At 33.1% G+C, this 25,843-nt stretch overlaps 1 protein-coding gene across 1 annotated transcript in view; it reads left to right on the forward strand.

Moving 5' to 3' along the window:
* LOC140434279 (matrix metalloproteinase-2-like) overlaps nucleotides 1-25,843 on the forward strand; it is a 299,978-nt gene that overhangs the window by 247,302 nt on the left and 26,833 nt on the right. Inside the window, exons 3-4 of the mRNA XM_072522424.1 lie at nucleotides 18,490-18,636; nucleotides 23,655-23,797. Coding sequence (XP_072378525.1) covers nucleotides 18,490-18,636; nucleotides 23,655-23,797 — 290 coding nt within the window. The remainder of the gene's footprint in view (nucleotides 1-18,489; nucleotides 18,637-23,654; nucleotides 23,798-25,843) is intronic.

The raw sequence follows: 25,843 nt of genomic DNA on the forward strand, positions 1-25,843 counted from the left end.
GCAAGATTGAAGGTAAAAGGGGCATAGGACGAAAGAAAAAATCTTGGTTACGAAACATCAGAGATTGGACCTACACAAAAGGAAATGAATTAATTCATCAAGCCCAGAACAGAGAAAAAGTTGCCATATTGATCGCCAACCTCAACAGAGAAGGCACTTAGGAGGAGGAGGATGCTTGATGACAGATTTTTTTCTTTTTATAAGGATATCTAGGTGTAATTATCATTTCATCTGTATCTGATCGCGTAAAGTGCTCTGTCATATAACATGACGAAATCTAATATGTTCGTTTCTCAGAAAGTTCTGCAATTTGACTATAATCAACCAGTGCTTCCAGATTTCCGGTGTCATTTTTATTTTTAGTGCAAGAAAGAAGGAATTCCAGACACTGGCTTAAGTAATATACTTTTTGTGACCTTCACTGACTGCAGAAACGTCGTTCGGATGTTCCTCCACCGTTCATGGGATTGGGTACTGAAAAATAACAAAGTATTTTAAAAAACTGCGGCAAAATGCATGATTTCAAATCACATATCTTTTAAAACTTTTATATAAAATTACGAAAGTTAATGCAATTCTTCTTTTCAATATTTGTGGTGACAGGTGATAGTTTTAAAAGTCTTCGATTTCAATTTTATCACAGAATACACCAACCCTGGTGTATTCTGTGATTCTATCAAGAAGATACTACTTTTGGAAGAATTAAGGAGGGAGTTACAGGCGGACATATAGAGTATGAAAGACTTCCTATTCAGCTTCGCAGTGATAGTGAACAAGGGATTTAATTATGTTAAATCTCTTTCATTAATTAGCTTTAGTTTCTTGTATATGGTTTCTCTTGGACAATCTTTTATATTATCAATTTAAAACCTAATTATTAATGAAGATTGTGACCAAAATAGTGAATATACTAATCTAGATGCACGGCTTTAATAGAGCTTTCCCTGTTCGGTATCTAATATAATGTTTCATTTCTAGAGCTCCTGGTATAAGTTGATATAAATTTTTTCGTGACACCCTGTATAGTTCATTAAGTCTAAATATTAGATATAATAATCCGTTCAAATATTTATTAATCCTTTTGTTATTTTCTTTTACAACGAAACGTTTACGTCCCAGCTATATGCAGTCTTTCGTATAAAATTTATCAAAATCTTGCATTCTCTTCCTCGATAATTTTAAATTTGTGTCGCTGCCGTAATTAGAATTTATGGAGTATCTTTTGACTAGCAGTTACCCAACTTCATCCATAAATCTGTTTTCATAACGTGTTAAAGTTTTATTCTCTGGTTAGTGCTTGGGAGCGTCCGCTTACAAATATAATATGTATAGGGGTCGTCACTCTTTTGTATTTAAAACTCGACAAACATATAATTGAGGGACGATCTTTAATTGAATTTAATTGCTAAGGCCAGTGCCGTATTAGGTTTAACCTTAGGTTAAAAAACCCACGAAGAATTCACATAGAAGTCTTTAAAATTGGTATATTTATTACTTAGGCCAGGGAACTAACTATTTTCCTAAAACACTCGTAGATACAAGTATCTAACATATGCTTTTGATAAATTTGATGATAACAATATGCAATAAACAAGATAATGCAAAACATTAAACGTAATTTTTTATTTATAAACATATAAACGATATAAGATCGGTATTTGAATTTAGATATTATTGGAAAATAGCTTTAAAAATTTATTTAAAAATGCCCAAAAAACTTTAATTTCGTATGATAATAACGACGATATCACTAATACTCACCTTTAAACATTACAGGAAGTTTCACTGATTGGTTATTGCAAAATTGAAATTACTTTTGCCAAAAATATTTTATCTACAATGTTAATATGCATAAACTATTTGGTCTACATGAATTCCGGAAGCGCTAAATTGAAGGCTCTAAAATGCTCTAAAAAGCTCTGAAAGCTCTAAATTGGGCTAAACACATTGCTAGGATGTCAGATCACGGAATACACGAAGAGATTAACATTTTCAAAAACAGAGGGCACAAAAGTAGAGAACGACCACGAAGGAGATGGATTGATGATGTGGAAGAACACCTACAGATTCTAAGGGTCACAAGATGGAGGGAAGTTGCCAGGAATCGGTAGGAGTGTCGATTCAAGATCCATAACGGATTGTCAAGCCATTTATGATGATTTTTTAATCGTTAATGATTTAGTTTAATGAAATAATCCTTTCTTTTCAAAATAGTGTTTTCAGAATTCATGTAGACCTAATATTTTACGCATGATAACGGTTTAGATAAAAGCTTTCTGGGATAAACAATTTCAATTCTGCAGTGAAATTTCTTGAATTGATATTGTCCCTACTATTACGTGATATTAAAGTTTTTTTGTGCATTTTGAGAAAAGGTATTAATATTTTAAAAAAAATTAACTTTGAAAGCTATTTTTGAAATAATTAAGCAATACATTAACAAAAATGGCTTTACAGACTGTCATTTTAAACGATGTTCTATGCTTTTTCAGTAAAATTGTGTCACTTTTTATTTGCCAATTTCTCTGGTATATACTGTTGTCTGATTTACTCTTCTTGTAACCTACTAGCAAAATTTCAATGTATAAAGCTAGAATCAGTTGCGAGAGTGAAAGAACCTATAAAATTAAGAAAGTAAGAAAATAGCCTAGAATCAAAGATTTCGCTTGATTCTAGGCAGTTCGGTGGTTTTCAGAAATAGCTTCTCAGAAACATTACTAAATAACTTAAATAATCCTGACTTTAATAATAAGTAAAGGATATTTCTGTCGCAAGTTCATTTTTAAAACGTAATAATAAAAATGTGTAACAGTTACATATAAACTTAAAATTCAAAATGTAAATAACTTCCAAACAATTTGTCACAGTTAAGAATGGTATAGCTTTGCAGTATATATTTTAAAGTGAAATATTTTAGAATAAGATATAATACAAATCCTCGACATGAAATACAAGCCACGGTCAACTTTTTAGTTTGACGGAAATAAACTGGAATATGGATTCTGCTAAAACATATTTTATGTACGTCTCTGGATTGCTCTGGATCTTAGAGACTAGGACTAGAGTACATCCGAGCAGAACTTGAGAGATATGAAGTAAAATGTTTTAAAGTAAGTGTGACGTCGATTTGGGAAGATTGACGGCGCCACATAGCACACTACGATACCAACTTTATTGGATTACTCGAAAATTTACTACATCTAATATGGATTGACATTCGAGGCGGTCAATAAATGTACACCGTACCTTAGATATTACCGCCGGATATATTATGGGAAACGGGAAATCAATCTCCAAGGAGAAGTTTTCCGCAACATAACCAAGAATTAAAATTGGAAATAGAGTTTGAGAGGCTTTTTATTCGTAAGAGGAAAATTTATTAATTTTAAACGATCTTTAACGCAATTTATTTACTTCTTCTTCTTTGGGTGCCGTGTCCGTATTCAGACGTTGGCCGTCATCATGTTTACAATTTTCTGAAACCTTCTTCTATATGGTATAATTCTTCTACTGTGGAACCACACCATTGTCTAATATTACGCAGCCATGAAAGTTTCTTTCGACCAATCCATCTCTTTCCTTCCACTTTTCCTTGTATTATAAGGCAATTTATTTACTAATCCAAACAAAATTATGTTTTAACTACACCTGCAGAATGTATGATAATTTTGTTTTCTAATTTTTTGTACTATATATATATATATATATATATATATATATATATATATATATATATATATATATATATATTTGCATTTCTTTCCAATTCAACCTCCACCATTGCTCTACACGTGTTTCGAAGTATTTACCTCTCATCAAGAGGACTTGTGGTAGCTTGAAGTTAGGAATAACCTTTTATTGCGACAATACATCTACAGTTTACCCATGAGAGAAGCTTCTTCTTTTTCTCTTCTTCTTTTTATGAAGACATTACTTTTAATGTGCCTCCAGTAAGTTGTCGTTCCATCATTTTTGTGGTCTTCCTACTGATCGTCTTCCATGGACGTATGTCGTCTTTCTATTGGGGAACCGTCTCTTGCCATCTTTACTACTCTATTTGTTGTCATTCGGCTTACATGATCGTTCCATTCTACTCTTTTATTTCTTATCCAGTCCTTATGTTCTCTACCTTGCATCTACGTCGCATATCTGTACTTTTAGCTCTGTCCCATAAGGGGTGGCGGGCTAAAGTTGTCTTATTTTTTAATCACATAGAACGAAAAAAAAAATGAAAAAAAACTAATTCTGGGAGTGAATGTGTTTCCTGCTTCTATAATTTCTTCTGTTAAAAATTCAGTTATTGGCGTTCCTGTTTGCACTGGTGTAAAATTAGTTATTTCTCTTTTTGAAAGTAATTCCTATTCTAATAGGTACTTTTCTACGGCTTTCTTTAATTTTTAGAATTGTATGTATTGCCTTTGAAGTTTTTGCATAGTTCATTCCTATTTCATACTAATTTTGAAACTGGCTTAATAATTGATTGGAGAAAAGTAACTAAAGCATAACTAACAAAAAAACTACATTCCAAATTTTCAAGAATGATTGGGCGAGAGTTGTCAATGGTTAAAAGTCAATCGGGTTAAAGGATAGAAGAAACTTATTTTATTTTAAATAAATAATAAAAACAAAAAGAGAAATCAAACGATTTCTACCTAGTGAAACCGAATTCAAATTTTTACCACTGTGTTTCCTAAAATTTGCGAAACAAACAGCTGGATAAATTACTCGGCAAGGGAATCTAAAATTGCATTCCACATGCCGTTCATCCTGGTCAAAATTCGTAGTGAATTCAGTTTCTGGTACTCCAAACGAAGTAAGTAATAAAACATAATGACGGTATTAGATTTTTGTTTTGATACAGGGCAGCGACAACCGTTTATACGTATTTCGACCTTTTTAGGTCTCGTCAAAGCAGTGGCTATACCGTTCTGACGAAAAATAAAAATAAAAAATAAAATAATATAATGGCCAAATATACATAAACAATGTAGCAATGTACGTATATTTATAAAATATGTAAAGTTATAATGAAATTGATTTAAATGTCTCTGATAATCAGATACTATTTTTTAATAACAGTAAAATAAGTAGAGCACATGCAAATTCAGATGACTACTCTGTACAATTGGCTTTAACAGTCTTATTAACTCTTATTGACATCAATGAATCATTCATTTATATCTTACACATGCCACATGCATTTTTACGACATATAAAAGACAACGAACAGTACAAGACAACTAAATGACAATTGGAAATGTTTAATGTTACGACTCAAAAAGAAACAGTGATATTAAAATGGTAAAATATCGTAAATTTTGAAAGATACTCTTACTGAGCACTTATTGTGATCAATTTTATTTATTAAAACACTGGCTATAACCAGTTTTAACTCGTATACGTTTAATGGATATTATTGGTACACTTCTTATCTTGGCTATATAAAATTGCTGCTTAAAATAATTTCTTCCTTCTTTATGTAGGGTTTAAAGCCTGTTTCTTCTTCAATATTAGCCTCCTAAATTGTTTAAATTATCTCCCAATATTTTTCTTGGTCTGCCAATACTTCTTCGTCCATTTGGTGATGGTGACTTATCTCGTGCTATTCGTACTATTCTATCCTCTGCCATTCTACTAATGTGTTCGTTTCACTCCTTTCCGTTTTGTCACCCATCCATTTATGTATTCTATATTGCATGCTCTTCTTATGTTTTCGCTTCTCTCCCTATCCAACAGACTTTTCCCTGATGTTCTTCTGAGTGTTTTCATCTCAGTTGTTTCTAGTGGTCGTCTAGTTTTATAATAATTTACTATACAATTGTAACGATAAGACTACCAAAGAGAATTGAAGTACTATTGTAAAAATAATACCTCAATCAACCATGGGAGCTTATCGTCTATACCTTGCCTAGCTCAGTATCTTAAGGGTGAGTTCGTCTTGTCTTAAACTAGGGATTGAACCTGAGTTCTCAGTTGATAGCAAATAAGACAAATTTTAACATGCAAACATATTTATTTAAATGAATAAAAAACAATAATTAACCCTGCCAAAGCTTAACAGTTAATAAGTGTTACTTATTGCTTCGATGGGCTGCTTGTGTGTTCTAGCTTTGGGTCCTCCAATTAGAAGTTATGGCTTCTGGAGAGCTGCAGTCACACGTGGCTGTATGTCCTGATTAATAATATTGCATGTGGCCAATCAATTCGATCTGGTCAATTAAGTTGTTGATAAACCAATATTTCCAATAAATCCAATAAATTCAATGAATCCAATAAAATGTCCAATAAACCAATAAACTAAAAGATAAGGAACAACTTGCATTAGAAACACATCAAAAAGAAAGGTTTAACTTCCTTGCCATCTTACTCTTAAACAAATAGCGTATGGCAAGGATAAAATGAAATATGAATGTTACTACTTAGTTAAATTCTGTTAAAGAGTCCTAATGCATATATCAGAAAAAAAAATATGTGCTTTCGAAAGAAAGTAAGGTTACATTGGAAATGCGGTCAGAATTATAGAATCAATATCACAATGAAAGTACTTACCCCAAGAGAATTTGTAGACCATAAAAATGAGTCTTATAATAATTTTTGCCTTCTTCTATAAATTTCAAAAAGAGGCAAAAAATAATCCCACTACAGAAAAGTTGTTTTGACAGAAAGTGGGAGACTGAATAAAGTTAGCACAGATGTCATAGGATGTTGCTATAGATATCATGAAACTAGCTTGTCTGTCAACACGGAACAGAATAGTCTGCCGAACAAAAAGAGAGAGGGCGAATATTTATTCTACGGGACAGAAAGACAGAGAAAATAAAGACAGATGAAGAAAAGAAAAAACATAGGGCGCCAACTATTTTGTAAAAAATAGTAAAAATTAAACTGAAGATAAAGAAATTAATAAATAAATAAACAAATTAAAATGAAATAATTATTAAAATATAAATTTATAAAGATGCGACGTTTATAACGTTACACAATATATATAGTAGGGAGGGGAAAATACCGGCCACTTAGGTCCCTTGGTAATAACAGCGGCCGACTTCTCTAAAATATAATGCAAATATCTTCGTTAATATTAGTGTTACCCAAAATCGGTCTTGGTCTTGCAGTCTTGGTCTTGTTCTTACGTTTTCGCAAGACCAAGACCGCCTAATTTTAGCAAGACCAAGCCTGCGAGACTCTTGCGTCCTGCAGTTAGGACTGAGTGTCGTTTTAGATAGTATAGTAACTAAGATATATGCTAAGAGACTCTACGAAACACAAACAAATATGTAACAAACAAAAATTTGGAAAATTGTACTTTTGCGCATTACGAAGAATACTATGAACATAAGTAGCCAATCAAAATATTCATTAAAAGAACCCGTGACACATTTGATACGTACTCAGAGGTTATAATTACAATGTAAAAATAAAATATTTTGTACATTCTTTCCCAGCAGACGACTTCTTCGCTCTGAAATTATTGTATAAGATCTATTAAAGTCCTTAGCATTATACAGTGAAACTGACAATAACGGACAATAACAGCAGTATGAAGCCTATGAAGACGAAACTGAGGAAGATGAAGAATATGCGCCAAATATTGCTGACTCACGTACAGGTATAAAAAATATTACGCAGCATTTCCAGTAAAATAAAAAGAAGTGAGATATTGAAGAGGAAGTTTCAGTTTGCTTGTAAAGCAGCTGACGTGCCATAAAATCTGAATCCCATACTCGAATGTTCAACGAGATGGAATTCCACTTGGTTTGGTTTAAAAGTGTGAATTGGCATTAACATATCGTGCACATCTGTCACTGAATTGAATGATTTTCAAATCACAGATAGTGAATGGCAAATACTCGAAAAAATAAATAAGTTCCTAATAAAATTCTTCCTAATTAACATCATAACATATAAGATCTAATAATGTAACCTAATTTAAATTAATAACATTTAACGGATTTTTACCCAAATATTTAGTGGCCCAAAACATGTACACCTAGACACACTGATGATGGAATATAAATTCCGAAAACGTTTTGAGATGTTGCCCGATTGGGTGTTTTAATTATATACCTTTTATAAAGAATTTTAAATAATTTTTTTGTGATACATGGTATACAGCTAGCTACAGGAACTTAGTTTCTTTGTGGATATTTTGGATCGTTTTTATTATTCCTAAAGGTATCCCTCTTGCGTACAATTAGTGGATAACGTCATTTAACCAAATGCGTTCTTAATATAAATATAGAGTCGTTGCGTGATCTTCCTGACCCAAAGCCTTGTTTTTAATTTTAGGGTTGTGGTTAATAAATTAATTTCTCTATAATTTTCCGGATCCGATTTGTCTTCTTTTTTGAAGAGAGATATTAGGATACTTAATCTCCATTCTTAAGGAGTTCTGTTTTGTTCTATTATTTTTTGGATTAGTTTAAATAGTTGTTTGGTCAGATCTGGTCGTCCGTACTTTAGGAGTTCTTTCGGTATTCTGTCTTCTCTTGGTGATTTTGTATTTTTTTATTTCCTTAATGCTTCCTTTATCTTTCTCCGTAATATTTATTTCTTCGTTTGTGGTCACCTCTGGTGTTGGTGGTTCATTATCGTTAACTTTAGCAAATAGGAATCGAAAGTAGTCTGTCCATGTTTTTTTCTGAATGTGTTTTGTTTTTATTAGTTAGTTTATATCTTTTCTTTGTTCTCGGATCATTCTCCCTATTTCTTTTTGTGTTCTGTAGTAGAAGTCCTGTTCCATCTGTTTTGAATAGCTCTGCCAGTGTTACCGTTTTATTTGTCTTATTTTTATTTTAAATAATTCTACGCTATGGTCGCTACCTATATCTGCTGAGTTGAGAAATCTTGCGTCAATTATTTTTGATGGCTGTATATTTCTGTTGGTTATATTATTGTTGTAATTCGTCATAAAACTTTTCTCTTATTGTTTTAGTCTTGTTTTTTTCTGGGCCATATACTCTGATAATGTTCATGGGAGTATAAAAGCTTTAACTATACGAGTGAATTTTTTGAAACTGTTAATTGGATTGCATCAATCTTCTTTTTCTTCAAGTACCATCTCCGTGGCGGAGGTTGGCAATCATCATAGCTATTCGGACTTTTGAGACGGCTGCTCTGAAAAGTTCATTTGATGTACATCCGTACCATTCTCTCAGGTTGCGCAGCCATGACATTCTACGCCTCCCTATGCTTCTCTTTCCTTGGATCTTTCCCTGCATAATCAGTTGGAGCAAGGTGTATTTCTCTCCACGTGTAATATGTCCGAGATATTCTAATTTTCTTGTTTGCATCAATAGTAGGAGGTTATAATAATGTTGGATAATCATATAATGTTTATTAGATTGCTTCCATCAGTAGTTCCATATAGTGGAACTCTAGGGGTAGTTTACCCCCTGCCTGGGGTTGAGTAACTCAAACTCGCTGGATACTCATAATTACTTTATTGGTTCTTTAAGTACAATAATAGAGAGAGAGTACCCAGTTGACGGATGACTACTAGCTTCGACTGTTAACTCTTAATTCTTAATGATCTACTCCCGTTATTTTCCGGGTATTTAAATCACATGCGTTTATTGATGTATTCATGGTTTACTTATATAATTTGTACACAATATTAAATAAGCTTTTGATTACATTGTAAATTTCACTAAGTCAGCATCTCGATAAGCGTGTTCTAGTTACACCGATATTTTCAATGTTATAAACAAACAATCGCATTGAGCAATAAGCAATGAATAATATTATTAAAAGGATTTTAAATTTTTAAACTGAATTGGGTTACTTAGATCTGATTTCTGGATGCTTAATTAAATCCCGTTACAAGGTAGGGTGCTAAAGTTGCACTGAGCCCAATTTTAATTGCATAAAAGTAAAAAAAAAATTGAATTCTGAGAGTAAGGACATTTTGCCTTTAATAATTTTGCATTTAATAATTAAAAGATATAATTAATAATTATAAAAAAACGTTTTGTATTAAAATACTATATAGACAATTATTTTATAGACTATTAGCAATTATTACTACAGGAAATACTGGCCTAAAATGGTATATGTTCAATAACCTTACAGAAGCTTTTAATTGATTAATTTCTATTATTGTATATCTAAGTACGCAGAGAATAACAATAAGTTGTTATTTTTCTAGATGAACGTATATTTAATTGCACAAGCCATCCAATTAACTATCTATATTCCCTTTCTATCTGGCTTGACTTATTTCATAATAAGATCAAAAACATCAAATCCCTTATCCAAATATAACCTGCAGATTAAAAACGAAAGGTTTGTTGACTTGAATTGACAAACATTCGCGAAGAGTTGCTAGTCGCCGTTCGTCGAAGACAGCAAGTAAAAGCAAATAATCAAAAAGCTACGAATTTCCTTCGACGGAAGAAAATTTGATTTTCTGCACTGAAGTCTACGCTAATACAAATATTATTTGTTGGGACGATGATGCCAAAGATGGATGGAATAAGGAAGCACAAAAATTAGTTATTTTCCATTCATTTCCTTTTGCGTCTCGATCGACTTTTACTTTATTGAAAACATTTTGATGAGTGGCTGATGTCAGATTTTCCTCATCAATTGGTAGAGATGTCAGTTTATTTTGCGGATAATTTAATGGAACTGTAAAAACGGAATATTAGATTTATCGCACAAAAGTTGAAGGCATATTGTTGGAATGCGAAATTTATCGGTTATGACACAGAGAGCGAACCGTAACAAGTGAATTTGAAGTTGCCTTTTATATTTTTGTTTTTTTATATTATAAGACTAAAACGCAAAAAAAACAGGCTATCCAAATTAAAGAACCTACAAAAACTATTATAACATTATAAATTAAATAAATAAAATAATTAATATTTTGGGTGAATTTTGATATCTGTATATGTATATAATATATAAATATATATGTATATATACATATACAGAATATATATATATATATATATATATATATATATATATATATATATATATATATATATATATATATATATATATATATATATATATATATATATAGTGGAACTTGGTTATAGCGTCATTGAAAGCTCCAGTAAAAGAATGACTCTATATCAGAGTGACGTTATAAAAGAGGTAGAAAAAATGAAATTTTAACGAGGCAAAATTTTATTACAGCATTGTTTATTATTACAGCTGCATTTAGGATAAAAAATTAGGAAATAAAACATATCATGTATATGAAACTTATATTTTTGATAAAAATATTCTCTGATGCTAAAAAGTCAGTTATTTTCTTCTGCACAACCCTTTTCGAAAAATAAAGTTTTTCTGTAGTGTCCTTAATAATCTGAGCTGCTTCTTTGGTAGTTGCGGATGCCTCCATGAGCTGGTAAAGCCTGGATATGATCTCAGCAGCTCCTATTGCTTCTTGGATTGTAGGACAATCAACGCCGTCTTCTTCTTTTTCTTCATTATCTTCATCAACATCCATTTCCACATTTTGCACTTGTTTCACAATTTCTTTATCACTTAAAACTTGAAATGTTTCTACCTGATCGTCTACTGAAAAGGCAAGGAAATTGACTGCCGGGCTTTAATCTGATCTAGCCAGCCGTTAAAGCATGTGAAATCTTCACCAAACAGTACAAAATAATATTGACTAAAAAACATTTTGTCAAAAGACATAATAAGGTTTAAATAAGAATTTTTTGACTTATCAATCATGTAAAAGTTGGTTGCTAACAAGTATACAATTAAACATCACAATTAAAATAATAATAAAAGTTTAGGACATACCCACTAATACACTATATGTAGCTGTAAAATGTATTTTAAAATTTATTAGGTCGTTTGTTGATGTTGGTTTATCATTTAAACAATTAGTTGTTTTAAAATCAAAGCGTTCTGAGATTATCTATTTCTATGAGCTATTTCTAGGATGAAAGATGATGTTAAAGACGATTTATCTAGGATTGGGGTACAACAATGGAAAATGAAAGCGCAAGATCGTAGAAGATACAGGACTATAGTGGATTCGGCGAAGACTCGCCCCGAGTTGTAAAGACAGTCAAGAAGACTATGAACATAACTAAATCATAAGAGATCATAGAGGACAGAATCTTGTTACGTCAACTAGCTAGCTACGCTACTGATCCCTATCTTAAAGACGATGTTTTGACGTCACCGAACGTTCGAAGAAGCTATCTGTGAAGTCCAGATGATTACATACTGTTCGATAAAGCAGTTGTACAAGACTACTCAAGTAGCGGCGCTCTGAAGTCACGAGGGGCCATAGAAACTTGTCGAACGAGTCGATGATCTGTTGAGAGATTTCGATAGAATTCCAGAATACCGGAACAAATATATATAAAGGAAATTAAATTGTAAAGGGTCAGTCTAATAAATATATTTGTAGCGTGAAGTAAATAAAACAATATAAATTAATTGTGATTTTAGTGTTGGTAATAGAAGATTGTAAATAAATTAAAATAAATAGAGGTAAAAGATAACAAAAGACTGTGAATAAAAACTGAAATAAACGTCACAATATTATAGTCTGCAATTGGAGTTTCACCATGAGCTGCTCGCCTTCTGGAAAACATTAATTGTTATTTTTGAATAATTCTTCTGAATATGTTTCCTTCTGTATCTCAGCATATTTAAAAAATCCGGAAATAGTTTAAAAAATAAACTAGACTTTGAAAACAGAATTCAATGAAAAAGGTCCAATGAAACTGAAATGATCAACGTGCATTTCTATTTAAAATTTTGTTTAAATTTAGGAAAGAATTTTGTTAAAAAACGTTTTAAAACTAGTTCGGTTTGTTTTAATTTTCCAAATCTCCGGCATTTATTAAAACTTCAACAGCAAAATAGAACGAGCCGCAAACGCTGTCATATTTTAGAGTATTTCCAAAACAATTCATAATGTTGTATTATTTCTTCCGCAATTGTTCGTGTACGTGCCTCAAGTGGTTAGGGTTAAAGATAACTAACCCCAACTAACTCCTTTTACCCCTTTTTGAGGGCGTTTTGAGGGCGAACGAGGACTCAAATGAATTGAAACGAAATCTAGCATGTTCTGAGGACACAAGATAATCAGAGAAGACAACAATTTAATTAAAATATATATAAGGACGAGTCTGGAGGCTCTGAAATAAACTGAGGAGGTTTTTTTTTAGTTTCAGCTCTTCCGTCTAATCTCAGAATGACTCATTACGGATAATAAAGTGGTGAAAAATAGAGCTGGAAGTTTCTTGTTTCTAAGAGTATTTAAAATTATTGTTTTCTAGAATTTTTATAAAATGTATTGCTAAACTCGAGACTAGTTTTGCGGTAAAATATTGTTCTTTAGAATTCTAAATTGTAAAGTATATATAGTTGTGTATCAAAAATAAATACTAGAAATAAAGGAAAATATTAACTCGACGGAAACTCCGCGCCATGATTTAATTACGGGGGAGCTACTCAAAAATCTTTCCCGAGCTAAAGTAAAACTAACAAACCTAATTAGTGTTGCATTAAAATATGTACTAATTTTATGGAAAATTGCCGAAGTCATTATGATTTCCAAAACAGAAAAACGAATACATGAGGTTTCGTCATACAGACTGATATCTCTGCTCGAATGCCTGTGCCTGTGACATCGAAGCTTTTTGAGAACCTTCTCGTCAAGAGAAGTAAACTAAGAAATCTGATTCCGACACATAAATTCGGCTTTAGGCATAACAACTCAACAATCGACCAGGTGCACAGAATCACAAATACTACCGAAACATCGTAGAAGAAATGGGATCTGTTCAATTGTCTTCCGTGATGTTGCATCATCACCATCATCATCCAGCCTTCATTTATCACGTCCACTGCATAGGCCTCCCTTAATCTCTGCCATTCTTTACTATTTTGTGCTCTTTGTTGCCAATTTTTGGTGATTCGCCTGATGTCGTCAGCCCAACGTGTAGGTGGTCTTCCTCTACTACGTTTGTCTCTTCTTGGCCTCCAACTTGTAATTTTGCTCGTCCATCATAAGTCGTGCATTCTTGTTACATGGCCTGTCCAGTTCCATTTCAGTTCCGCTATGCGTTCCACAACATCAGCAATACTCGTCTTTCAGGACGAAGACTGTTCTTCAGACTTAAAAGAAATTAGAGCAGGTGTTCCAGAAGGCAGTGTGTTGGGTCCAGTCCTCTACCTACTATACACGTATGATATACCTGTACTAGAAGACAACACAGTTACCACCTTAACTGATGATACGGCTATCCAACCAGAAGAGACGACTGGTAAAACAGCTGCGAACGTGATCCAAATAGCAGTTAACTAAATCCATAAATGGACAAAAAAATGGAGAACCAGGTTGAATAAAGCTAATTGTGTTCATGATAATTTTAGCAAGAAAAAAACACAATACATACCAGTTATAATCAACAATATCCAAGTGCAGATAGTGCTAGGTATTTAGGTATAACATTAGATGCCAAACTACGCTGGAAGGCACACGTCAAGAATAAAACGGAAGAACTCAATATAAGGTATAAAAAAATGTATTGGCTAGTTGGAAAACACTCTAGTATGTCGATCAATAATAATTTACTACTTTACAAACAAATATTGAAACTTGTATGGACTTATAAATGTCCAATATGAGGGTGTGCTAGAAAAAGCAAAGATTCCGGAACAACATACTGAGAAACATTGCAGATGGTCCTTGGGACGTGGCAAACAGTGGCCTCCATAAGGACCTGGGAATGGAAACTGTGGATATAATCATCAAGAAGATGGCAGGAAGTCACAAGCAACGACTTCATAGGTACGAGAATATTCAGGCAATCCAACTCCTCGATACTACTGGGCAAGCTAGATGATTAAAGAGGACAAAGCCTTTTGAACTAGTTTCAGTGATAGTAAAAAGCAGAGTATAGTGCTTGTGCGTGTGTGCATGTTAGAATAGAGCAGTACTGTATTAGTTTAGATAAGAGGCGCTATAGGGCACGTTCTTGATTTTAAAGGTCGTGGTAATTTAGATTAAATTAAAATTGTAAGTCCAGATTATAAGTAATAAGTATCATCGTACTATTGATATTAAAAAAAATATGTATGTATAACTAAATAACAAATAAGAACTTACTGTTTTTTTACCATACAAAAATTCATAGGTCCGGCGTCTCTTCACCAGAAAAATCTCTTGTTCATCTTTGGTCACTCACTCAACCTGGGTGTGATGTGAACTCTATCCATCACAACCTCCTTGAGTGAGCGATTAAGGGAACACCTCAGCTGCATCCAAGGATTTGAAAACTACACTACAAAGAAGAATGCATCCATCGGACCAAGTTGTTCTAGGAATATGGATCCATAGATGTTTTTGTGTATTTTGAACTTAATTATATCTTATAAAATTTACAATTGAAAATATTATTATAGTAAACAGTCGACCATAATTTAAGACTTCAAAAGTTGTCTATTTATACAAATACTCGGTAGGGTGAAGTGGTGCAAAAATGAGACAGCCGAAATTTCGGTCAAAAACAAGACATCCAATTTTTCCTAATGCAAAAAAACAATAACCTTATAAAACATACGTTACAAATTACTTCCACATATATACAATTGAAATATGTAATGAATAATAAATAAACGTGAGAAAAAACTATCGCATCTGACTGTGCATTTTGCTTAAAAAAACTTTTAAATTGTATATACGAACTTTTCCTGTTGCGCTGCTGTACAAGATCCTAAAGACTCGGCAAGTATCGGATTTCTAAAATAGCACAAGCGGCTATGATATTCCGTAACGAGTTTAGTCTATCTTCACTCGTTGGAAAGCTAGCACGTCGTAAATAACAGGTGCAAAAACGAGACACCACCAAGTTTAAAAACGAGACACGTGCCAGTTTACGTTCCCAAAAAGCGCCCCTACGACAAAAAGGACATGGAAACAGCCCTAAAGCTAATAGAGGATGGCACTTTATCTCTTAGAAGTGCAGCTACACGGTTTAAAATTGACAAATCTGCTGTGTACTTGGTAAACAGGAAAGAAAAACTTCTCTGACCAAAGAAATTGAAAAAGACTTAAGTGATATGATAAAAATTATGGTAAAATGGGGGTTTGCTCTCACTAAACCGGAGATACAAGCAATAGTTCAAACCTATGTACAAGTAAACCACTTACTACCCAGTTTAAGGAAGGAAAGCCTGTCAAAGAGTGGTTTAAAAATGTTTGCAAGCGTAATAGACTAAGTCAAAAAAAGCTGGAACTGGAAAGATGTAGAAGGTCATCTACAAGTGATCCATTCATCATCTTTGGCTTTTACGATCGCCTGAATACTTACATATCTGATTTGAAATTGCAAGACAAGCCCGGTGATATCTGGAATTTAGACGAGACCAGTTTTTCTTCCGATCCAACCAGAATAAAAGACGTTGCTGGTATTGGTCAGAAAGTTCACCGGAACATAGAGGGGTCAGGGAAGGAAAACAACACCGTAATGGCCTGCATTTCAGGAAGTGGTACTTTGTTGTCTCCTCTAATAATTTTCCAAGGACAAAATTTATGGAGCACCTGGAAAGGTAAGATGTTAACCTTTTGTTAAAATATTGTAAAAATATGTTTTTTAGGTAAGGCCGATTTACCGAATACATGCTACGCAGCCTCTGAAAAGGGATGCATGACTTGTCAGATTTTTCAAGAGTGGTTTCAAAAGTTTTGTGCACTGGTTGATGAACGCCCACTTCTTATCATACTGGATGGACATGTTACCCATTTGGATAAATCGACGATAGAATTGGCTGTTCAAGAAAATATAACTTTATTGAAACTCCCTGCTCATACAACTGACTTGCTGCAACCGCTTGACAGATGTTGCTTTGGTGCATTGAAATTGAAATGGAATGAAGCTTTGATTAACTGGCAAAAACTTAATTAGAGAAAACCATCTAGAAGTGAATTTAGTGATTTGATTTGTAGCATTTGGAATGAAGGTTTATCTGCAGAAATTATTAAATCTTCTTTTGAAAAGGTTGGGATATTTCCATGCGATAAGAACAGATATCCAGCAAAACGCTTAGATTCTGCAAAGCTACTTATATATAAAGAACATGGGGTGTTTAAAAATCCACTTGATATTTTCGAAGATTGCGATGAGGAAACTCCACTGCCGCAGACCGAACAGTTTATTGAGTGTGTTTCAGATCAATCGAACAGTGCTTCTCCTAAACCATCTTGCTCCTTTGAATTAATACTACTGGAGAAAATTCAAAGAACCCCAAACATAACAGCAAGAAGAAGAAAGATAGACTCTATGGCAAAAGTCCTAACAACAGAAGAGTACTTAAAGGAAATACAGGAGAAAGAACAAAATAAGAAAAGTAAAGGTGAGAAATCTACAAAATCACGAAAGAAACAAAAGTCGAATAAAACAGTAGTTGAAAGTGACAGTGAAAGCAGCATTGACGAACAGCTAGTTTACCAAGAAGAAAGCGATGTAGAGGATTTGACTCTAGAATATATTATTGAAGATGGCTGTGATGACGAGCCGTAAGAAAATGGAGAAACAAACCTTGAAATTACGAAAGCATATGAACTTAGGGAAAACGATTTAATCCTAACTAAATTTAATACTAAGAAGACGCAAGTTTACTACGTGGCACAAATTCTTAAACTTTTTAAGAGCGATGTAGAAGTAAAATATCTGAGGCGCAAAGGATTTTAATTTATTTTTCCAGCCATTAAGGAAAAGTACTTCATCGACAAAAGTGACATAGAAACGAAACTGCCCCTGCCAGAAATAGAAAGTACGACCTGTCGTATCTCTCGGCAACATTGGTTTCCTATCGACTTTGAAAAGTACGTCGTTCAATAATATGTAGTACAAAGTACCTAGAATAATAATGTTTTTTACTTTAGTACTTCTAAATCCTAATAAAAATCTTTTTTACCTCGTTTTTGAATTAGGTATGGTTTATTTAACTTGTTTTTTAAATTGTTTTCTTTTTAGTTTAATAGCAACATATTTTTGTATTTAGTTATGTGAGTTTTCTCTAAGAATATTCTTACAATTTAAAACCTAACTATGTTATTTTATTTAGTAAACTCTTAAAACCTTTGCATGTGTATCGTTTTTATTCCCCAGTGGCTCATTATTTGCACACTCATATAAAATAACTAAAAGCGCAGAAAATACAGTGTCTTATTTTTAACCTCTCACTGTCTCATATTTAGCCTAAATAGTGGTTAAAGACGAGACACCGTTTTTAAAAAATTACGCTCTTTATTATAAACATTATAAATTTTTTTTTACCGTGAGGTATACTACATGGCTTTCTCTACAGGGCAATATGACAAAGCCTTAAAATCGGTTTTTTGGTTACAAATAATTAAAAGATTTAAAAATCATCTCGTTTTTGCACCACTTATTCCTATACAACAATTTTGTTATAAAGTTATTACTTCCATTCGTATTTTAAAAATGCTCTAACACCCTTTCGGCTTAACTTTTCACCCTTTCAATTTTGTTTCAGTGTAAGAACGAAAAATGTGGACAATTTAAACTTCGACGATGTCCGGTACGTCATATTCAGGGCTTTGCAGGTTTGGTCCAAGCATTCCAAGCTCACCTTCTCGGAAGTTGACAGCGACAAGGCGGACATATTGATCTACTTTCACAGGTACGAGAACATTTTTGTGATATTTTCGATATTTTTAAGACGGGGATCATAGAAACGACAGGTGTTCGTTTCATTTGAAAAAAAAAGTCTGATTTTTACGTAGTGGTTTCCTTTTAAACGTCTTAACATAGGATTCTCGTAATTTAGCTAAAGTTTATTGAAAAAACAAAATTGACAAAAATGAGATAAATACATTTTCACAAAATACTCATTACCGAAAATAAATATCGTACTTTAATAATTCTTTTTTATAAATAGTGTGTTTAAAATATGCAAAATTGCAGTAAAAACAAACTTTCTAACGATTTTGTAGATTGTCGAACATATTTACAAACAGTTATTGCCTTCATCATCTGTTATTTTTCCGCTGTTGCGTTTTCAGAACTTTCCAGCTATTTCCTTCACCTTTCGATGAACATTGAAGTTATTATATCCACTCTGATACTCCTCTATTTCTTGACAATGTTCTGTTTTTTGTTTTTCTTTGGCTTCCCTTATCTTTCTTCTGACGATGGTATGTACTCTCTTATATTCTTGGAGATTTTCTTTCTCTTATCCATAAGTTCAAGTATTTCATCGTTCATCTACGATTTCCGTTTCTCTGTATCTTTCTTCAGGTGTTGGTCTTCTATTTTCCTTACTATTTCTTGTACGATGGTCAGACTTTCCTCTGTAGTTGTGTCTATTTAATATGTCTATTTAAGGGAGATTATCGTTCTTACTATCACTGCTTTTGTCGCCTGTTAACGTAATCACTACTGGTTCAATTATAGTATCAAAATGAACATCTAACTCCCACATTCGTTTTTCGACCTTTTGTACATGGGAAATAGCATTCTGCCATGGTAATGGCATAACCTCATCAATAGCAGTATTTAGCAGACGCTTCACATCTTCAATTTTAAAAGTTTCATTTGCGTGCCACATAACCACTTGTTTGTGCCCAGATTAGCTCAATCGGGTTCAATTCGCAGTGATAAGGTGAAAGTCTTATAACAGTAACACGACGAGCACGGATCTTTCTATCCACTAAATCAATATGATTAGGGCGATGTTGTTTGATTAAACACATCAAATCTACCCTAACTGTATTCTCATAGTACGGAAAAATTTTTTCCCGGTGCAATTTTTGCACTTAAGCCTTTCGATTGAAGTGGGAATTTGTTCATTCCGGCGACTATGGAATGATGCATTGTCCATAACGATGAAGCAGTTATCTTCAATACGTTGCAGAACATATTGAAACCACTGTTCGAAACGATCTGCATTCATATCCTTATGGTAATCACCGTTTTTTTAAACCACTGTCATTTCCAATATGAGTCACTATGAGTCGCTGTCCTTTACCTGTCTGTCCTCGGAATCCTTTATATAGACCTTCAACAAAAGCTTCTCGTGTTACAGTAGTGTCAGTCCACACATTTTTAACAGTATGTCCAGCATTGAACCAAGTTTCGTCTAAATAATAGATTTTTCTATTTTGTTCTCGGAACTCAGACATTTAACACAGATAGTTGCGACGCCATGTAATGATTTCAGGTTTCTCTATCAACGCTGAATTCCTGATGTTCTCAGCATAAGTAAATTCCAATTTATGCAACTGCTGACGCAAAGTTTCACGACTCATTTGGGGAATTACTTCATTAGTTTTTATTGAAGAAAAGATTTTCTCTAGAGTAGGAATTTCCTTATTAAAATAAAAAGAATGAACTGTACGTCTTATTTTTGAATTGTTATGTTCATTTCGTGGTTCATTGTTATGTTCATGTTCCTTGTAGATGTGTCTGTAGATATAAAAAACCTTACTGATCACTCTCATGAGTCATTTCACTTATTATTTGCCAGACTATAATAATTTAATTAAACGTCAAGTGAGGTGTAAAGCTGATTTTACTTTACTAATCAAATGCAGTAATAAAACCCTACCACTGTATTTGTTTCTTCATTATTTCTTTTATTACTTAAGGTTAACTTAATAAATAGCTAAAACTAATTTGTTTTTTCCAATATTGGGATATAAAACTATCATTAGATGAAACACTTCCACATAGGTTTATGGTACGTCATAAAATCGGAATGTTTCCAGGGCAATAGGAAATGTAATTGAATTTCCGATTTGAAGGTTAAGACACATTGTCTAGACTCTGTTGACAATGGGTAAAATTAGGAATTGTTGGTCATCCATCACGAAGTTAATTTCGATTCATTTTTCTTTAGACCAAATCCACATCGATTTGGATGTGAATAATACTACAATAGTCTTGGAGGTTTTTGAATATAATGTATATTATAATTGAGAACAAATTAAAGAACAATAAGTACATTTATTTATATACCTGGTAACTCTTTGTAACTAGTATTATATTGTTCTGTTAACAAAGTTTTAACAGATTTAAGAGGGAAGTTACATCATCATCATTCTAGCTTTAAAACCCTACGTGGGTTCTGGCTTTCTTAAGAATTTCTCTCCAGTCGTCCCTATCCATCGCCTTTCTCTGCAAGTATTCTCATATTTATTATGTCTTTCCAAGCAAGTATTCTCATATTTATTATGTCTTCATCGATGTTATCAAGGAACCCTGTTCTGGGTCTTCTTCTTCTTCTCTTACCAATGGGTGTATCAAGGAGCGTTTTTCTATCTGGGTCATTTTGTTTCATCCACATTACATGTCTCCCTCATGAGGGAGATCTATGTCCAGCAGTGGATAAGCGAAGATTGAATGATGATGATGATGATGACATTACATGTCCTATCCACCTCAGACGTCCTATCTTAATATGTTTTACGATATCAGGTTCCTGGTATATTCTATACAGTTCGAAGTTGTATCGTCTTCTCCACACTCCATTATCATTTACTGCTCCATAGATTCGCCTTAGTACTTTTCTTTCGAAACATCCTAGCAAGTTTTCATTATTTCTTGTTAGAGTCCAGGTCTCTGAACCATATGTTAGGACTGGGCGTATTATTGTTTTGTAGAGATTTATTTTTGTATTTCTCGATATAATTGTGGATTTAAGGAGGAGATTGAGCCCAAAATAGCATTTGTTGGCCGTGAAAATACTGTGGCTTATCTCTGCGGTAGTATAATTTTAGTGTTAAGGAGCGATCCCAGGTATACAAATTCGTTCACTGCTTCGGTGACGTCCTTTTCTATAACGAGTGGTCATAGGGTTGCGTGCTTATTTTCATATACTTCTTTTTGTTGGTGTTTATTTTTAAACCCATTTTTGTAGCTGATTCTTTTAATGCTACATACGCCTCTCGTACAGCGGTTTCCGTTCTCCCAATAATATTGATATCATCTGCATAGGCCAAGATTTGCACTGATTTATTATATATTGAACCAGTGATTGTGATTTGTGACATACGTATTACTTTTTCCAGAGATAGATTAACAGTATACAGGAGAGAGGGTCTCCCTGGCGCAGCCCATTATTTGTTTTAAAAGGTTCAGACAGTTCCTCTGAATTCGTACTCTACATTCAAATTTTTTAAGAGTTAGTTTTGATTAAATTTACCAACTGATTTGATATTCCTAGCTTTTTCATTGCTTTGAACATTTCTCCTCTATTCACAGAGCCGTAGGCTGCTTTGTAGTCTATGAATATGTGATAAGTATCAATGCCATATTTCAGTGTTTTTTTAAAATTTGTTTCAGGGTTGCAATCTGATGAATTGTCGATTTACCACCTCTGAAACCAGCCTGGTATTTTCCTACTATCCGTTCTAAACGGTACCATACGGTGACATAGTCTGTGTAAAACATTTTATACGTTGCATTTAGAAGCGTAATTCCTCTGTGGTTAGAGCATTCAAAAATATCTCCTTTTTTGTGTATGGTGCAAAGTATTCCAATATTCTAATCATTGGGGATGGATTTTTGTGTCCATATGTCTTTTATAAGCTGCTGTAATGCCATATTGGTATCATGGCCACCTTCTTTATATAGTTCAGCTGGGAGATTATCTCCCAGCTGAACTAAGGGAAGTTACTTTACATGGAAAACTTATCTTTTGTCTCATTTTTCCTAGTTTTTTTATCGTCCAGATTATTTCTTGGCTTATTCGGCCTTTAATGATTTACCTCGTGTTATATGTACTTTTCTGTGCTCTCCGATTATATCTATGTGCAGGTTATAATCCTGTTTAATGTTAAGTATCCTGTCATTTGTTAGCTGTTACAAATTAGTCTGAGATCTCTATAAGTTGTGTGTTTCATTGTCTGATCTTTCTTTCCGAATAATTTTACCATACACTTATAATTTATATTTGATTGGATTTTTGAAAATTATCACTCTTTTGTTTTGTTTGTTGATATCTTATTAAATTTCCTTGCTGGACTTTGGGTACAGACTTCAGTAAAATTTCGTATGCAATTCACTGCCAATTTACAGTAATGGACTTTACAGTAATTTTTCCAACATGCAAAATACAAACCCGAAAAAATTGCAAGATTATTTGTGTTAGTAGATGATGTCCGCAGCGTCTGTCATATGGACCTGTACACCCAATAAGCCATAAAATGCTGTTCACCGTTCACCGTTAAAAAAGTTTACCGAACCCTCACCATATAGTTGTTGAATTGATTCAAAAACTTTCGAGCATACGAATTAAAGTTAGTGTTCAAACAGTTAGACAATACTTGTGGAAACATGGTTTAAAATTTAAAATCAAAAAGATTTTACACTATTTCTGCGATATGCAATGATTTTATTTAACTGAAATTCACAACTATTGGAGTGTAAATGCTATTGGTGGCTTAGTATTTTAATATATAATTATGGATAATTATAATGTTTTTTAATATAATATATATTTTAATAACCGCTTGGTTCGAGCAAGTATTTAGTTAGACGATGAATTGAAATTTTTGTTGTTTTGTTATATAAAAAAAACGATTTTTAAACGCGAATTTTTTTATCCGAGAATTCCTATGTTTTTGTTAATATTTTTTATTATTTGTACATTTATTTTTACAATTTACAATTATTTTTACTTTTTCTAATTATTTTTAGAGGATCTCACGGTGACAATTTCCCTTTCGATGGTCCTGGAAAAGTTTTGGCACACGCATTCTTTCCAACAGCTGGTTGGTCGAGCGTGGAAGTTCACTTTGATGCAGATGAAAAATGGACAACGAAGTTTGACAATGAGGAAGGTACGTAATGTTTGATTTATATATTAAAGAATAATACATGCAGATCATAAAATAATGTAGAAGTAGAAAATTTAGTCAGAATTTTTTTTTTATTTAGCTTTACGTGTCTCTCGACAGCGTAGGTCACTGACACAGGTACAAAGAAATACATTAAATATTGGTACAATTATTAATTATCAAATTCTAAACTACGTTTCTTCTTCTAAATTCCTGGTAAAGTCTGGTTTCGTAGGTGAAGTTAATAAGGTTTTGGAATTGTTCTGGAGAATGAGTGTCTACGAGAATATGTTTAACAGATAGAATATTACCACAGTGTGTACATGTAGGTGGATTTTGGGAAGTCATTAAATATTTATGAGTTAGTCTTTTATGGCCGATTCTTAGTCTTTTTTTCTTTTTTCTTTTTTCGTGTCATGGAAGGAAACTCAAGCTTTTTAACGGCGGGATGGATATCACGAAGCTTGGAAGGGATTTTATTCCAGTGATTTTGCCAAGACATTTGGATGATATTTTTAAAATACGACTCTAAATCTGTATGTAGTTGTATGTTTTCAGTCTCCATATTAGAAGACGCTGTTTGTTTTGCAAAGATGTTGGCTAGTTCGTTACCAGGGATTCATACATGAGACGGAATCCAGATCATGGTTATGGATACTCCCTGTGAGATTAAACTATCGAAAGAGTTTTGAATAGCTTGAACCAAAGGATGTACTGTGTGCATACTTTTGAGAGAGTAGATAGACGCTAAAGAGTCTGTACATATTGCTACCTTTTTTATATTTTGGTGATAGTTTGTAGCTTGGAGAATAGAGAATAATTCAGCAGTATGTATGCAACAAAAGATCGGGAGATTACGAGATATGATTAAATCTGTGTTTGAAGTTACAGCCCATCCAACAGCTATAGGACTCTTAGAATCATCTGTGTATACAATTTGGTCAAATCTGTTATTCGCAATTAATTCTTTAAAGGTTTGCCTTAGAAATTGTATATTTGTCTGTTGCTTATCATAATTAGTTAACGAAAGATTATATCATCTTATTATATCTGAATAGATATAATAGCAGATTATATCTGAATATCTGCTTTTAATTTATTCCGGGGAGGTTTAGGTGATATTAATATTGGAGTTGTGGCTGGAAGATCGATGTTATTCAGATGTGGTGAGAGATACTGTGGCATAGATTAAAGTTTAATAGAAGAAGGAGAGTTTAAAGAGTCATTACTTAGTAATTTATAGGCTGGATTTTCGGTATTAGCTGAGATTCGAGACGAATAGTTTAAAAGGAATTGCCGGCGACGTAGCCAGAGGGGAAGTTCATAAGCTTCTCTGTATAAACTGTCTGCGGGGCTCGACCTGAAGGCTCCAAGGCAGATTCGAAGTGCAGTGTTGTGTATAGAATTAAGAAGTTTTAAATCTGATGGGCTAGCTGATATATAAATGAAACTGCAGTAGTCTATTTTAGAACGAATAAGACATCTATAAATGTGAAATAAGAAGTCTTCGTCTGCACCCCAATAATAAAATTGGACATAGTTTTTAATATGTTAAGATTTGTCATGATAAGCACTTAGTTTTGAGATCTTTTAAATGGCATTTCTAAGTAAATTTACTGTCGAATGTGAGTCCTAAAATTCGTATACTCTTTAATGCTCGTAGACAAGTACCATTTAGGCTAATTTTAGGATTTATAGTACTGGCTGTCCTGCGAGAAAACTTTATGATTTTTCTCTTCTCAACAAAAAAAGGTTAAATTCACTTACTGAAGTCCATTTAGGCAATTGGTCAGTATGAAGAAGTTTGCAAGTGGCAACAGTGTCTTTGCCTCGGCAGAAAATTATTAAATCATCTGCGTAGAGTACAAACTTGACTGGAAGCTCAATTTTTAAACAAATCGTTTAAAACAAGTACAAAGAGTAATCAATATTGACTTGGGGAACGCCATTAGTTTTTTTGAAAGTCATAGAGATTTTGCCATTTTCTCATACGTTAAAGGTTTTATTTGTTAGAAATTGATTAATAAATAAAGATATATTTCCAAAAAT

This window comes from Diabrotica undecimpunctata, chromosome 2 (assembly GCF_040954645.1).
Source record: "Diabrotica undecimpunctata isolate CICGRU chromosome 2, icDiaUnde3, whole genome shotgun sequence".
Taxonomy (NCBI): Eukaryota; Metazoa; Arthropoda; class Insecta; order Coleoptera; family Chrysomelidae; genus Diabrotica; species Diabrotica undecimpunctata.